Source organism: Pyrgilauda ruficollis, unplaced genomic scaffold (genome assembly GCF_017590135.1).
Source record: "Pyrgilauda ruficollis isolate IOZ18807 unplaced genomic scaffold, ASM1759013v1 scaffold71, whole genome shotgun sequence".
Taxonomy (NCBI): domain Eukaryota; kingdom Metazoa; phylum Chordata; class Aves; order Passeriformes; family Passeridae; genus Pyrgilauda; species Pyrgilauda ruficollis.
Genome location: NW_024528933.1, coordinates 541,779 through 560,051, shown reverse-complemented (window position 1 = coordinate 560,051; position 18,273 = coordinate 541,779). Strand labels below are relative to the sequence as shown.

At 37.3% G+C, this 18,273-nt stretch overlaps 1 protein-coding gene across 6 annotated transcripts in view; it reads right to left on the bottom strand.

Annotated features, from left to right (window-relative positions):
- Positions 1–18,273, bottom strand: part of MLLT3 (MLLT3 super elongation complex subunit) — a 117,679-nt gene that overhangs the window by 23,197 nt on the left and 76,209 nt on the right. For all 6 annotated transcript variants that reach the window (XR_005956684.1, XR_005956685.1, XR_005956686.1 and 3 more), the window contains one exon: positions 13,611–14,216. Coding sequence is in view for 3 of the 6 variants with exons in the window: in XM_041485567.1 (XP_041341501.1) it covers positions 13,611–14,216 (606 nt within the window). In the remaining 3 variants the exon portion in view is untranslated. The remainder of the gene's footprint in view (positions 1–13,610; positions 14,217–18,273) is intronic.

Below are 18,273 nucleotides of genomic sequence, written 5' to 3'. Positions count from 1 at the left end.
CTTAAGCAATGCTTTTTGACAATTTTACAGATTGTTAACCCATGGACTTAGGTATTTATGGCTTTACACACTTGGGCTTTCTGCTCTTATTCACTGGTTCCTAATCACAAAATATTTATTTTTTAATAGGTCTGAAATTAACTAAAGCCTATCTTTCAACAATAAAAGTTTAATATAGTATCAGCAAAGAGCTTTTCTCTACGGCCTTTTCCTGTTTTACCGGTTTTTTTCTTTCTACAGACAAGCTAATGAGAGTTTGGGCCTGAACTGTTCATTAGTGCAATGACCCCATATGATTTATTGCATTCTTAGACAGTCTACTTCACTTTAGTGCTCTCACAGTGATGCACGTAGACAGTGACTTCTTTATTAGGCCTGATTGAGGGGTTCTGTGCTTTGAAAGTGTTCAGCAAAAAAAAGGCAATTTTCTTTGGCCCAAATTTTCTGTGAAAAGGTACCTTTTTTACCAGTGATTTTTCTAAATCACCTAGTTTCTGCCATTTTCAAATTCTTCTCTGTTTTACAAGTAGCTCACTCTTGAGCTGCAAACAACTTTCAGGCAAACCCTGAAACACCTGTTTACAGCAAAGGATATAATGGAGCTGTTTCTGTAATATTTATTTCATGGTTGTCCCAATTTGTACAGCTCCTTGGGGCTATCTGGTCCAGGGCCAGTAGCTGAACTTTGATGATCCTTGTGGGTCCCTTCCAACTCAGGATATGATTCCATGACTTTAAAAATAACCCACATCATTTCAAGCTCTTTATTAATTCTTATATTAAGAAATAGAAGATATCTATATGTGGGTGACAATGGTTTTTCTAGCCTTTCCCTGAACCATTCTTGAAGGAAGCTTACAAATTATTTATTGAAGTAAACATGAAGTGGTGTAGCAGTATCTCATTTCGTATCAGTCAGTCCACATATTTCTTATTTTTGCATGATGGTGTAGAGACATATGTTTCCCACTGCTGTACATACCGAGAAGTCTGTACACTTGAAACTACTGATACAGCTGAGCATTGCTTCCACTTCGTGCAACTTTAGAATTTCAGGGAGGAGGGACGTGCTCCTGCAGGACAAGCCTTTTTCTCTAACAGGACTCCTATACTTACAGCATTTACTGTCACTTAAGTGCCCTGTCAGTGACCTCAGCTTTCAGTAGAATAATTCAACCTATCTGTGGCTCACACAAGAGGTTCCCACTAAACATCAGCAAACAGCTTTTCACTGCAAGGGTAACCAATCATAGGCCACAGGCTGCCCAGGGTGATTTTGTCATCTCCCTCCCTAACAGGTATTGAAAAAACTGTCTAGACAGGATCCTGGCCACCCAGCCCAAAGTGGCCCTGGCTAAACCGGGCTGAACAGGGCAGATAGACCAGATAATAGTCAGAGGTACCCTCTAAGCTCAAGGAGTCTGTGATTCTTTGAATTTGAAACGCACTTTGAAAAAAGCAGAATCAAGAAAAGGCCTTAATCTTTGCAACTGTTCCATCTGAACAACTGCACTGAATCAAGTGGGATTTGCATTTCCTTACAGACTGTCCTACTGAAACATGTTACTTAATTTTGAAAGAAAATCCTTTTCCTTCTGCATTTATGAATACATTTTATTTTACCTTTATAAATCAAAAGTAAATTTGAGACAATGCTAACATAACTCACAAATAGTCAAGATTTAGAGAAAATTCATGAACAGGAGACTGATCAAAAAATATGGACAAAAATTCTTCTGCAGAACGTTGTACAATAACTTTGAAAGATGAAGCCCTAGTGATGATTGTTCTGTAACCTGCAGGGTATTTTTCCTGAAAATACCTTAATGGAAAAGAATGGCAGACATATAGTAAAGCAAGCAAAAAAGTACAGGAGGGAAGATCAAGGTTTGCCTTGTAGAGCAGTCGAATACTACAGTTTCCATGGATTTCATGACTACAAGATAAAGAATAAACTAAGGATAAATTAAACTACAATTGTGTATGGTGACATGAGTATGAACATGGTCCTTAAAACAAGAGGCAAACTGATGGATGGTCTCATCAGATAAGCCTTACCAAGAAGAATAAAGACTGTTCTGAATACGTAGGTAATGCTGGCAAAGACAGGGTTATACAAAGGTTTTTTCAAAACTGGCACTAAACACTGTGTTGTTTAGACCACCAGAAATGTGTGAAAAGACATCAATATTTGTGACAAATTGATAAAGTATGAGCTGCGCAACATGGGAAATTTAACAGGTCTGTATTCCATACAAAGTCTGAACTATGTGGGAAAAAAATGAGGCCAAACAATATAACATATACTTGTTTGGAAAACATTGCTCATTTTATAAGCCCAGTGGCATGAAAGCCCTGTGATGAGAGGATGGCAACTGTCCCTCTGCACTCCTTTAACTGTGGAAAGGCCAGATGAAGCTGACAAGCAATACTCAGATATTGATTTTCTGAGAGTTTGACTTAACATTTTAAACTTTCCCTTTGAGAATTTCCACATATTCTATATAGAGAGCTGCCCTATTCCAATAAAAGAAATGTGTTCTGGAAAGAAAGAAACTTCAATTTTCATACTAAATACAAACCAGAAAATTCAGTCTCGGTATTAAAGCTAAGGTGAGAGCTTCATTCAACTATTCTACATCTTCTGCTCCAATGGGATTAATAATGATAGAAGATGGGAAGTAGTCCCTTCAGCTGCTGTGTTGGAAGCTAAGACTTGCCAACTCCCTTCTCTTGCGCTGTTTTTGCACATCTACAGTGCCCTATGCAATGTGTCACCACTGAGAAGGACAGATGTTAATGCACTCCCAGTTCACTGTTAGGGAAATTAGACACTCTGCTGTCACTTCTGGGGCAGCAGGAAGTTGGATCACCTAAATTCTCCCAGATCTGAGGTTCTAATGTTAGGAGTTCACACACTCCTATTAACAGAAGCAACTGGATAACCATCTACATGTAAAACTGTTTTTACGGGTATAATTATGTACTATGGTGCATTTCTCCACATTAGAAATTAGGATTTTCAGCAGGTACTCAGAGACTTCAGGAATTCACCTCAGTTCCCCTCTATTCTTATGTAGCTCAAACTTGAGAACACTCCCAGCATGACCCCACACTAAAACTTTACTATGTGGAAAGCTTGTCCAGGTCATAAAAATCAAGCAAATATATACCTAAATGTAGGAAAAACAACAGCTTTTTTTTTTTTGGTCTTAAGTCCTGCTGCACAGGCTCTTGAACTCATGTCCCAGAAAACTAAATGGTTCAAAATTTAACTATAAACTCCAGAGAGATCAAGTGCAGATCTCTGTTTCCCCTGCCAGTTTCACAGCAAGTCTCATTGTACTTACTCTTCCCTCAAACTTAACTTCTGGGATTTAAATTATTGTCTGAAAAACTCAGCTTTCATTTACTGTACGTTCCAGCTTCCATGAAAAGCTGTAGAAAGAAAAATACAAAAAAACAAGACGTATACTAAAAAATTCTCGAGTCTCTAAAACAAAACAAAACTCAAATGATTTTTCAAAATGTCATAATTTTTAGTCAGTCTTGTGATACTGTAAACTTAACAATGATCTTTAGATAACATGTTAGCCAACAACGTGCTCTACACACATTTTTCTCTACAGATCTGAAACATCTGATAAAATCGTTCTTAAGCACTCACTCTATGATAATATGTGTTTGTCTAGTAGTTTTCACAAAAGATCATCCATATTATACACACACAGACCATACAACACTGATTCACTTAGAAAAAAACTTATAGAGGAGATTTCTATTTTCTTATTTGCTCTTTACTATTTACAGCTGACACATCTGCGTGCTGTAACTTTGCCTACACAAGTAGTCTTACAAAAAGAATACTACAAAAAGTAATCCTTATTTAAAGCTCCTTATCTCTGCTTCTCTGATTTAAAATAAATTTTTGACAGTGTGATCTGAGTTTTGCATTAATAGAGTTTTGCTTCTGTTTCATAAGACATAAGAATATAACACACAACAAGGCAATCTCTTACAAAAACAAGAAAATGTGATACTTGTTTATATATAAAGTTCATTTCGCTCAAATTGTTATAATGTAGTGTAACCTATTTGTAATGTAATTGATAGTTACCTGAATAGGTACCTTAACCGCAGAATGGAGTTATTAAAAATACTGGGCTATAATTACATTATTTGCAATACTGGCTAAATTAAGATATCATGTAGTACAAATCAGATCAATCTTGAGTTTTACAGTGTTCAAAGAATCAAAAACATTGCATATGGCACAAACAAATAAAGTTGAAACATCACATCTACAAACTGTCTCCCTTAGCTAAAATTGTAACATTTAACATGCAAAATTTTATTTACCCTTACTAGCCCTCTCCCAAAGCAAATTCAGGCTACCAAGAGCGCCAAAAATTACTTCCTCCTTTGGCCTTTTTCTGCCCTGAACGAGTAACTTTGCAACTAAATTGCTGCTGTGCAGAATACTCAGACCATGGCACTTTACTTGACAATATTTTACTCTTCTTGTGGAAGACACAATGCAATAAGATCTATCTTGAAACTACATCTTTTCCATCTCCAAATTACAGCTGCATTATAATAACTAAAATCCACTAAAGCAGCATGGGCAATGGAAAAATATCATTCATCCACTGAAAGATACTGAAATTATCACAGCCTGTATCTACTTCTTTTGTTAACATAGTTTAGACTGTAGTACTTTTGAAGCTGATAATGTGAATTATGAAACACAGGTTACTGTATGTAACCTCCTCCGAATATTTAGGTAACACCTAAAATGACCTCATACAGAGCAGCAAAATCACTTGATTTACTTCTGTCCTAATCAAGACTGTTCACCTAGTATGGTATTAAACAGTGTAAGTTTTGCAATGGTTTTCTGACTGGGGTGATCAATGTTGAGACACTGATCCAGTTACTGCTGGCCCCAGTTGTGGTTATACCCTGACGTGTGAGTCATCTTTTCCTCGGGCAGCTTAGGCACTGGTGGAGCTACCTGTTAACCTCAACAACAAAACATAGCTCTGCTGGTGATGGGGGTACCTCTTATCAGTTGCCTTTAAAGTCTCCTTTCATGTCGCTCTGAGATGATGATACAAGTTCTTTGGAAACATAAACAGAATCTGTGAAGTGCAAATAGCTCAATTTATCCTTATCTTCTAACTCTGCAGTATGAAACAGTAATTCCTACAACACAGGGCATCATTTCCTCACCTTTGCCAGATGGCTTGCAACACACTAAGTACACAGTAAGAAATTCCTTCACGTTCAGATAGCCACAGTAAGAACAGGTAACATGTCTCAAGATAGTTCAAAAAGCCCTACATACACGTTCTAGACACAGGCAGCCCCATCTTACTGTGCTACACATGCACAAAGGCTGTCATTTTCATCAGGGCAAAGACAGCATTAATTACCAAATTTCTTGGTCCCTGCACAGCAGCACAATGTTAAAACAAATAAACAAATGAATCTGATCACCAAATAAATCTGATCATACAACTACTTGTTTTCAGCCCCAGTGGGAATGAATGGTGTGAGATATTGCTGCTCAGAGAGGGGCACTAGAAGCCCCACTGATATACTCAAGGCCAGAGGAAGCACAAAGTACACATTTCTGTTGGGCAGATAAAGATTTCTATTTTCAAGGGAGGATGAAAGCCTGAAAGCTTAGAGGCCTTCAACAGAAAATGCTAAGTTTTAGTACCAATAGTGCTGGATGTTTTACTCAAAGTTTTTCTGGGTTTTGGGTTTTTTGAGTCTAGTTTTGGGTTTTGGTAGAAAAAAGCATGAAGTAATTAGTTTTGCAACATGTTTTTCTAACAAAAATGTAAGTTGTACTGACGCACTGACTAAGCCAAAAGAGTACCACTGAATAATGACTCAGAGAGTTAACACAAATTCACACTAACACTCTTAAGCTATGTAGCAATTTTTCTACTGCCGATGTGGTGATCTCGAACCACTTTCAATGAACGCTCAAAATATTATTAAAATTGGTTTCAGGTATGACACTGCCCTTAGACAGCAATGGTTCTCTGGCAGAGAAGGAGTCAATAATGTTATCAAGAGGGAAAGGCAGCTGCCATACAGAGGGCATAAAAGAAAAGAAAACTGCTTGATTACATCTGCTTTCATTTATTTCTTCTACCAGGCTCACATGCACACTTCAGTATTGGGAGACCAGAAACACACAGGCACCATCATCCTTGAGTCTGGTGCAGGCAAATTATGTCCATCAGGAGCATACCTTGCCCATTCCAAGAGGGCCCCCCAACATTCCTCCGCAGTGCCAAACACGCAGCACAGCCCCAGGGCTCCACAGCACAGGGAGGTGAACAGCAGTCCCTCCCTCATCAACAGGCAATGCACAGGCATGACATACGGTACACATTCACTGCAGCAGTGAGCTTTATCGTTTTCTTTTCTTTTATGCCCTCTGTACGGCAGCTGTCTTTCCCTCTTGACAACATTATTGACTCCTTCTCTGCCAGAGAACCATTGCTGTCTAAGGGCAGTGTCATACCTGAAACCAATTTTAATAATATTTTGAGCGTTCATTGAAAGTGGTTCGAGATCACCACATCGGCAGTAGAAAAATTGCTACATAGCTTAAGAGTGTTAGTGTGAATTTGTGTTAACTCTCCTCTGTTAGTAAAAGTTAAAGACAGAGTTTTTTTTCCAGGGGATTATTGAGTCTTTTAAATACAAAAATTAAATTGTATACTTACAGTGTGTCCTGAAGAATTTATGTCTGTCATCACCAGAGTACAAGCCTCTGAATGGGAAGTATTATCAAAATTATCTAATGAAGTTCAAGAGGAGTTTGGCAGCAAACTTTCAAAAATACATGAGTATACCATGGCATTTCTGCCCCCTTCAGAAGAAGTGTAAACATACTGGTTCCACATAAAAGGGCACAAAAGCCTTGAATAGATCTAACTATTGTAGATAAAATGTCAGCTGAAAATCGTCAGGTGTTAAATTTTATTTTAAATACATGCAGCCATTCTTCTGGATCACAACATAATTTATATAAGAAGAAAGATAAAGCAACTTCAAAGCAATGAAATCCTTATCAAGAAGATCTCACTTCATTATGATTAAAATAAAATATCCTGTCTTTAATATTTTATTGTTTTGATTGCAATCCACCTTGGCCTCGCAAAATTGTCACGACTTAACCAGATATGAGACAGAGTCTTTTTATGCCACAAAACCGCCCCAGACAATTACAGTATTGGCACTACACATACCCAATTAAATCCCTTACTTTCTGCAGGATAGCAGGTAAACAGGGTTTCCAGTGCTGAAGTACACAAAAAACGGCCCAAATCTGAACTGGCATTTATGCAAATATTTGAGTTAATTCACGAGTAGTCACAATGAAGCAGATGAAGCCAGTACTTGCAAATTAAGTAAAATACTTCAGCCTGTATTAGTAGCTTAATAATGATTAATGTTAATTCCATGGTCAAAATGTGACATTGCCTAAACTAAACAAAAACCCAACAGACTTTGCCGTAAGAATACAAAATTTCATGGCTCTCACAAGATTACTTCTGCAACCTAAACATCTAATAATTTCTACATAGTTTGTCTCACTGCTTTATTTCCAAATTCTTAACATATCTGTAAGCCAGGGATTTCCAAACACACACTGGTAACAAAACTGTCTCACTTTAACATTTGAGCTTGCTGCCCAGAGGATCTCTACTTTTCTATCATGCTGCTTTCTCATCCAGCAATAGTAATTTCACCATATACAGAACAGCCTAACATGCACCCAAGCTTTTGTGAGTGAAGACAAAGCATTTTTCACTTCACAGTGACACCTAACTAAAATAGGCAAAGTGTAGCAGCTGAATGGTGCCATACTACAGTAGATGCTGATGGCCACAGAGCATATTTGTGCCTATTGCCATTTCTCTAAAGAGGTCTGCTTGTCTTTGACCACTATTTCTCTCTGAGCATATACCTTGAAGGAAACACCTCAGACTGTGCAATATTTACCTGATTGTGACTACTGAATTACCTCCTTGACACAGGGGTACCATGTCCAACAATAGCACATGTTTGTGCTGGCATGGTTTTAAGAGCAGTGTTGTTTCCCAGACGAGAAGCAGAAAGACTTCATTTATCACACAAAAAGTAAAGAATGTAATAATATGACCATTGCAAACCTACAGGGCCCAGTCTGCAGTAAAGTACATGATCAACATTATCCCTATTCTGCACCATTAACCATCTTGAGAGTTACAGCCACATTTATTTCACAAATAAAATAAAATAAAATCTATCTTCTCCTTTTTCTTTTTGACCTTTGGTAACTACATGAAAACAGCACACAGAGCTCCATCTCACTACTGTTCCTTCTGGCTTTAAATATTACCTGAAAAAGCTCCAATTTTAGCTCCAAGCCCTGACAGAAAGTAGGCTTTTTCAGCTAACAAGGGCCTGGAGGTTTTACAAGACCATGGGGGTTTTCAAAATGTTCTTCCACTTTTGCAATTGTCAAATTACTACATCACGTGCCAGATTGAAAGTGGCATTTTATGGATTCCTTTAAAAAACTACCATACTCTTAGACTGCTTTAAGACATGCAAGCAGTTAATTAAATACAAAGGCATAGTCTCTGTGATCCCTACTGTATTTTCATTGTTCCATAAAGGCCTTCCTGAGAAGCAGACGGGATTTTTTCCTAAAGGCAAAAGACCCACTAATGTACTTTGCTCTTAATAACTGAAACTCCTTACCCCTCAGCTGTTACATTCTACTAGCACACATTTCTGTTCAGATTGTATTTCCATAGGCTTTGACATGCCAAAAGGTCACTACCATTACTAATGCAGTGACATAATGCAGGAAGGGATAAAAACCAATACATACATAAGCAAAATAATCACACCAGAAGAAATTAATTTGTCAGAATTCAGTCCATTCACATGGACTCCCTAAAAGAATCCACCAAACCACTGTCATGCATGGCAGACTTAAAAGAGTTGTTATTGAGCTCTCTACAACTGGAGATACATGGAGAATATTTAATACCTGAACAGGTATGTATCATCTGCCTTAATTCTTTTGTGCCTTTCTGCTGCAGCAACTTCACCAAGAGCCACGTAACACTTTTTCCTTCTTACTCAGTCCAGCAAAGTCTGCAGTAATCAAACAAGAAGTATCTGAGCATCCCTTCTGAAATGGCTCCACAGCTCAAAAGGGGCAGCTCCCTTCACGGAAATGTCTCACTCAGATCCAAAATTCCGTATTTCTCCATCTCATACAACAGCTTGAAGCTCACATAAATATTACAAGAATATCACCATATTTGCCACCACCCTGGCAGAAAAATCAAGGTCAAGTCCTTTTTTTTATCATGTTGCTGCACTGTCCCACACAGGAAGAAAACAGGTGGAGTTTTCATTAACTAAAACATCCTGTAATTCAATTTAAAAACCAAATATTTAGAATTTTGAAGTGGACTGTGTTAATATGCCTATGCTTCAATAAAACCATAAATCTGCAGGCTTTCACTCTATACTTTATTTTGCATGTTTCATACCAAAGCCAGTAAAATAGTTTTTCAGCCTTTATGTGTGACTTCCAAATGAACTCAAAAAAATCCCGTACTCTTTTGAACACCTAGCTGACCAGTAACACTGAAGTCCAACGCATTTTAATTCACAGATGTCTTTGAAAAGTGATACTTAACGAAGCAACGTGAAGAGAAATGCAGACACTTGTTTTACTTGCCAACAGCTCAAAGTCAACAGAAAAACAAAATTTAAATAAGTACTGCAGTGCACCACACTACAGTGTACGCCAAACAGACCACAGAGGAATGCCCACACATGGTGTTGGTCTAAGTCACACATAGAAAAACTCTTAAACAAGGGCAGAGAGTTTATCACTACACAAGCACTGCCCTGGCAGGTAGTTTATCACTACCCTGTATTTCCCACTAAATTTTCCAGAGATATTTGAAGCTCAAAAAAAGACTGACTACAGGATACCAAAGGACAGTGTCCAGTTGTCTGAAATACACCAGAGACAACAGCATGCTAACTTGTCTGGATTCTGAAAGGTGAATTTCAAGGGATAGCTCCAAGGAAAGATCAACCATAGGCAGACACTTAACGACCTGAAAAAGAATGCACCTCTCTCGGGGGGTGCTGTAACTCTACATCCTGTACTTCATGAAGGCAAAGGCCACGTTTCAAGTCTGAATGCCCATAATTAGGTAGAGTATGATGCCTGTACAGTGGAGGGTTAAGCACACTCTACTTTTTTTGTCTGAAATTGAAGCTCATTGATTGATAGAATACACTCCACCCCAATTCACTGAACTCAGGTTGTATGCAAAGAAATCAGGGGAGCAGGAGCACTGCCGTCTTGTAGCACCACCCCAGTGAAACAACACCTCTGTTTAATCATGCTTGTAAGATTCCTTTACCACAGGGACTTTTCAGAATGTCATCTTTATTTTAAAATCCCAAACCCAGACTTTACAACTGAGAACTGATAATGGACTATATCTAATTCTGAGAACCATCCTATGTATGATGAGCAACAAAAAGAAACTTATTTTTACAGTAAATCTACATTCTACATTGCACCTTGTATTACAAATTTATCATGTTTTATATGTGAAGTTATGCATACGAATATATTCAAATGCAATACCTGTAAAGTGAACAGTCATCCTTTTGGAACATTGGTGTGTTTGAGAATGAGACCACTTCTTACTCCCTACAGTGAAGAAACTTCAAAATTCTTAGCAAAGTTATTAATAATTTCATTATATACAATGTATGAACATTACATTAATGCAGTATTATTATGTTTGCATAAATGTCATAAACAAAACTTAAACTAGAAAATATGCACCTGACTCAAGAGTTAGTATTCTTGCAGTATTCTAACAATTTTCTTTTAGGCACTGATTTGTAATATAATTTGTTATACCTAACCTAAATTTGCTGAATTGGGTATAGTGGTTTTGCTTTCTTGAAGACACTTAGGAATAAAGCTGGATACTACCAAATATACTCCCTTTGTTCATCAGGACTATGATACCCATCATTGTAAGTGTACCAGAGTAAGAAATGACAACTGACTTAATTTTACAGCATATTATTATGCCAGGATATGACACTAAAGAAGCATCTTCCGAGCTTCAGGCAACTGTGTTTGTCAGTATCATGAAGCTTTGACAGATCTGAAATGACTGAAATTGTAGAGAAAAAGCACTGTCATATTTTTACTTCCATTACTCCCTATCTAACATTACAACTTTTTACTTTTTTCTTTTCCTTAATATGATTATGTTTATTGGATATACCCTTCATGGATCTAGCTGTGAGACTTCCTGAAACACTTAGAAGCTTTCCCAATACATACAAAAAAGTCCAAACTATTTCTTCCAACATACAAAATTATCCTTATTACACTGCTTGCTCACCTTTCATTAGGTTCCTGGGTTAAAAGTGGTAAAATGCAGAAAGAACATCTCCTTGTAAAATTCTGCAGACATTCACTAACCAGGTTGCCCAGCTGTTTCTACCACAGTACTTGCCAATTGTGTGACTCAAGCACCCTAGGGGATTATTCTGTGTTTCATAGATAGTTTTTATTTAGGTGAGTATATTACTGACTTTCTAAATAGTATCCCATCACTGACTGGAGCCATACACAGCCTGATTTATTAAGGACCACAGTCCAAAAGAGGCAAGCATCCTTTTCGCCCTTTCACACAGGGACCATACTGTGCCCCATGTCCACCCATGGAAGATCTGTGTTCCATGATCCACTATGTCAACGTCAAATTAGACAACACTCCAAACTAGCAGGATTTACTTCTCTTTGAGAGGATCTCAGCAATTTGCTCTCTCAGTATCAGTGGCTTACAGCCTTAGAAAACACTGAACCTGCTTTTTAGCTTTAGTACAGAATTAAGGAACTCCTTAAGTCCTACAGGTCAACTGCAGATGAACAATGGACTTGTGGAAGTGGACTTGTGTCAGCCTATTAAAAATACACAGGTGTTCCCATTATACCATTGGTAGTGGGCAAGAGATTGCAAGACAACAAAGAGAGAAACACCTATCAGCAACTAAAAAGGATTAGTTTTAACTACTATCCATGTATCTCTCACATATCAGTTATTTTCAAGTTGCCACACAGCACACACCTCTGCAGAACCACTTGTAGAATTCCACTTACATTTAATTTGCTTGTCTCAATTCTTCTGTCTTGAAAAAAAAATGGAGAACTGCTGCAGCCAGTAAAAGCGTATGTGCTCCTCTATGTCATTCAAAAATCTATTTTAATTAGTCTGCTCAACTGAGGGTATATAGTATATCTTAAGGCTAGTGAAAAATTAAAATAGAATATTCAGCTTTTTGAAAACAAGAAAAAGTATTTCACACCAAGGGTGTGACAAGTATCTACGTTTTCAAGTTTGAAGACAAACTGGTTAAGTTTCAAGCCATAATGAGAATGCCACTCCAATCACAGAGGATCTCCTGTGTCATGCTGTAAAGCAGGGCCTGTTCTATTGTATACCTTCTAAATTTAACAGCCTTTGTATGCCCTAAGGGACCGGTCATTAAAAGGTCACTTCAGAAGTAAATTACCTTCTCCCTCACAGGAAGTTTCTACAAAGTAAAAACCTAACGCTGACACCTCCCCACAGCAAGGCATTTATTGTCCGTTCCAGAGAGGGCAAGCAGGGTTATGCATCTGATGGCAATTAACAGAGACACAAATCAGAAAATGGAAAAACAAGAGAACTGAACAGGAAAGGCTGGGAAGAATTCCTCTACCATCCACACTACACCTCTAGCCATAAGCACAAGTAATGGCATCAAACAACGTTTCTCCTACCATCCTTTCCATCTCTACATGTCTCTATGAAAGATGCTTCTAAAAACCAAAATTTGCTAGGAGAATTATTAAAATCCTAATTTTAATCATAAAATTAAAGAGAAAATCATACTTGAAACAGATGAGAAGGCACAGTAGAGAAACACCTTCAGGAGAGCAAATTTCCATTAAAACGTTTTTCTTCTTGGTAAGCCTACTACTTGGCAATAGATTCCCCTCATCAGAGTGAGATTCTAGGAACTCCTCCACAAAATTGGCATCATTGACAGAACTGCCTTTTTTAGCAAAAAAATAACTAACTCTCTGATATAACTGCAACCCTTTCCTGGATTTACTGAACTCTCTAATAATTGAAAACAAAGATTTAGAGTGTGAAATACAAGCATTTAAATCCACTTCCCTTTCTCTCAAAAGAAACATGAATTTCTAAAGAACATCAAACGAGCAATATTGTTTATCAATATCTCCATAGCCTCATTGTCATAATGTTGACAATTAGTAACTGAATAGACTTGAATAGGCAATACAATTCAACTAGAACAAGCATAAACTTGAACATGGCCATCAGCATCCTTCAGTTTGGACAATCTGCCAATAGACAGCAAAAAGAAAGGGGAGAACACAAATTTGGTGCACCGTCCCACAGACTACGAATACACAATACAGCACTGAGTAAAGTATTAAGCAAAACCAAACAAGCACTTACGTCAGATTTGGAGGACACGTTTTCCTCCATGTCAGAATCACTGGGATCTACAATATCATCAAAGGGTGGCAGAGTAGGTGTCTTCCTTTCCAGTGCATCATTTCCAATTTTGACTCTCCCCACCTTGAGCTGAGATTTATCTTTTGTCTGTTTTTTGTCAGCTGAACAAGTAAGAATCAGTGGTGGGGCACTAGGTAAACTTTTAAATAATGAATCCGAGCTGGGTTTTTTCCTTTTTCTTGCAGAAGATTCATCAGTGTCCAGCATAGAGGGCCTTTTTGTAAGAGTCTTCTTTTCTTGTTGCTGCCCACATGTTATGGTAAGGATAGGAGTGTTTTCAGATTTTGGTTCCTTGGACATGGGTTTGGGTTCCTTGAAGGCCATCTTAGGAACCATTTTTTCATCTCTTAGTGGTTTGTTTTCTTTGGGTTTCTTAGAGGATTCTTTGGAAGATTTGTTATGTTCCCTGGAAGGTTCTTTGAAGGCACTTTTTTGTTCTTTTGAGTCTTTAGAATTTTTTTCTTTGTGCTCCTTTGTTATCTTCTGGGTCTTTGAAAAACTGTTACTACTGCTGCTGCTATTTATGTTCAGAATCCTAGCTGGGTCCTGCAAAGAGGAGATGCAAAACTTTACTTTAAAAAAAAAAAAAAAAAAGGAAACCTTAAATCCTTAAAAGGCAGACACAATATCGACATAGGATTCATATTAAAAACTTGGAACTGCAGGCGAGTAACCAGGAGAAGAAATAACCATGTAAGAGCGAATAAAAAGCCCAACATTTAGTCAAAACATCTGTTACAAACTGGTGGGACATGAGCAGTTATCACAGCTTGTCAAAAAGTTACAACAAAAGCTAGTTTTTATCCTAGGCATTGTACCATTGTTTTTTAAAAACATTGTAATGTTAACATAAAGGCAGTTTAGGAAATCTTTATCATCACCATTACCTATGAGAAAATTAAAATCAAAAAGAAAAGTTATGAATCATATGACGTCAACAGAATTACAGGATCAGAGGAAAACATGACAATATTTCAGGCAAAGTTTGACTTCTCTGCTGTGATCTTCCTGCTTTTGCCAGATCTTTTTCCTCATAAGCAATAGCAATCCTGGGCCCAGCCTAGCTATGGAAGAATTGATTGGACAGACAACAGTCATTGCCTTTTTATGGAAAACCTCCTAAAGCTCAAAAAGTTTCCTTCTTTGAGTATACTGGCATCTCTGCTGAGTCTTTAGTCACTTTTTTTTTTTTTTTGATTGAACTGTTTTAAGTGAGAAGTGTTTCTCAGAAGGTGGTGACTCAGACATCCTACAGGAGAGGCAAAACCAGAAACAGAAGAGCAGTATCATTCATCACTCAATTGAACCTGAAAAGTTGAAGTGGCAAGGCAAGAGGTCACCTGAAGCTAGAACTGGCAATTAAAAAACCATCCAGAATGAGTCATACAAGATCCCTTCTTCTGAGAACTAACACATGGGAATTTTTAAAAGACAAGAACAGTCCCATTTTCGTGGAAACTGCCAGTGATGGGCTCTCAGTATCTCAAAACCACCCAGTAGACTAACTGCACTACTTTAAACACTAAACACATGTCATATACATAGAAGACAGGGTCCATTTTTATATTTCAAATCTGCAAAGAGATGTTTCAATTTACAGGAACCCATGGTCAAGAAGTTTACACTGCTTACTTTTTCTTCCAGGTTGGTTATACGCATTTCTGTCTGTACATTGCAACAATTCAATGAGTATTGCATACACCCACTGACTTCCTTTACCTGTAGGAGACATATATGTAAATGTGGTGTATCTGGCTGTCTAAAACTGCCACAGATTTACAGATCTGTAGAGAGGAAAACATATTTAGCTTATCTTCCACCTTTACTTAACCACCTTTTTACCCACAACATAGAGAGAACTGCAGAAGTGCAATGGAAAGTAAAGGACCAAAGCAGGACATGGCCAGCTTCATCCCCCACAGGGACTGACTGATTTTAAAAAATGCACACTAATTTTAAAAAACTGCTCTGAAAAGAAACTATCCAAGAAAACAAAGCAGAATTTACATGTTAATGGAAGTTGTGTCAATTAGAAGAGAAAGGAAGACTGAGACTACATCCACTGATTTGCTTCCTGTTCATAGATAACTACTTATAACTTGTCCAATTACGATGTGTTAAGTCAGAGTTTAATACTCTAGGACCTGAAAGGTCTACACAAAACATGTGTAGAAATTGCAGTATCATCCTTCTCCTCTGTAACAATAGGTAGAAACAATTAGCTAAAAATAATTACTTAGAAATGTTCTTCCCTTCTCATTATCTTATTTAGTGAAACAGTCACAGTGCTGCATAAATTATTCAGTTGCATGTTTTTATAAGATGCTTCTTGTATCTGTACTGCAAATACATTTTTGTGTCAGATTTGATAAACTAATTATATATTTATATAACACACATATCAACATTAACATGGGCCAGAAGCATCAACAATGAACAATACTATAATTACATTTGAATGCCTAACCATAAGGCACTTGCTCAATTCCCAGGTCAGCAATTAAAAACAAAAATAAAAAAGCACTTAGCACACCTTGATATGTTTTACTTGAGTCGTAAGACTTTTCCTGGTGTTTGTCTTTAAGATAAAAAAAAAAACCAAACCACCAAACATTTTTACTATTTCCTTTGATGCAAGACCAGCACCAAAAGTTGACTTAAGAACTACTTATTAACGCTTCTAGTGTCACATCATGTTTATCATTCCAGGGAGGTGTTGCCCTGGGGAGGAATAAAATATGTTTCATTACTAAACTAGATAGAGAAACAATCTCTCTTACTGGTCTCCTTATAGCACATTATTTTATATATAGCACATATATTTTACATTTCAGAAAGAGACTTTCATTTTAGAGGTTTTCCAACAGATGAGACCTGTGGAAATGGTTTTGGGGCACAGTAGTATTAAAACCAAAAGAAAGTTGAGATCTGTCTTCTTTCCAATTTTAAAACCAGACTTTTTTCATCTTCCTACAACACAGAAGCTGATATTTTCATAGAAATCATATTACAAATATGTGACATACTTATGAGACTTATTTATACACCCCTCTCACAGGCTCTCTTAGAATTATGCTATCTTAAAGGCAGCCAACACACTGCTTTTATATCTGCATTCAGTTTCTAAGTAAAAAGACTATCTTTCCTTTTTTCCTTAATTTCTGCAATGACCCAAAAAGAAGCCAACAATGACATAGAGGAGACAGCTATAGCAACATTAAATCTGTAAGACAGAAAAAAGTTAAATTATATCCACCAGTAAATTATATCAAACCTGATGATGAACATGGGATGCTGATGGGGATATAAAGTTGCTGAATATTCCTATTATGTACCATGTACCAGCACAGATCTTAATAAAAATCAGAATGTACTTTCAAACCATATTCTTATTTATTAGAATCTGACAGTGTGTTTAAATGTTTGTTTCCAGCTTATTAAGTGTTACAAGAAGTAAGAGTAAATTCAGTAAAATAAAACACTCTTTTCTCAACATTCTTTTCATGTGAAAAACTGGGATTGTGGGGTTTTGACGGGTAATATATCTGCACACCATACCTTACATTTGTGTACTCATCAAATATTGAAGCAACTCAAGTCAATGTTAGCCTTTGATATGTTGCATAACAAACAGTGTGCAAAAGAATAATACAGGTACATAGGCATGTCAAAATACCTGCAGATGTCATTTCAGTCAAGTGACACCATGTACATACAGTACCTCAAGATATATAGTACTGCTCTATGAAAGAGGCGAACATATCCTTCAAAATACGTATTTTAGAAAGCACAATAAAAATCTAAAATTTTATCAGCAAAATAAAACCTGTGCTACTCTGATTGTTGTATTCAACTCCTGCTCATATTTTGGCCAACACAGCTCATGCTAAGGCCCGAGATGCATTCTGGGAGCATACAGAACATGCTGTAGGTAGGACAGGTGATCAGAAAAGCTAACAGGCCATTATGCTGCCATGATCGCCTGGAAATTGCCATCTTCTGCAGCCATCACCTTTGCCAGTTTCACCACCATCTTCTAACTTACAGGAAGTACATAAACCATACCTCCAATCTGGAAGACAAAACCATCACCTTATAAAAAAAAAAGCCGAATTTTTGAAGTTGCTTCCCCACCAGCTGGACTGCTCAGGCTTTCACACCTCCCAGTGTGAAACAGGGTATGCCACACTGTGACAAAGGAGGAAGAATCAGCACCCTCACACTCAGCTAGATACTGTTACTTTTTTATGGAACCCCAAGTGTATGGATTAAGAGTTACAGGTTATAAACTAAGAAACTTTGTGATTTGGGAGGTAAATCCACTTTATAGACTAATCTGGGCAATGGGAACCAACTGTTTGTTGTGTTTTTGTATTTCTTAACGAGCTCATGAAATTAAGTTTAAATCACAGAGTACACTGTCCTGTAAATTTGAGAGACGCAAATGGACTGTGATAGCTGCTCAGAAGGTAACGTAATTGCAAATTAAAACACTTGTGTAACTATAGGGGAAAAAATGATGCTAAACTGTTTATGTTTCAGAGCTGGGTTCTGACTTCACACCACAAAATGGAATTCCCAATTTGTTTTAATGTGAGGTTGA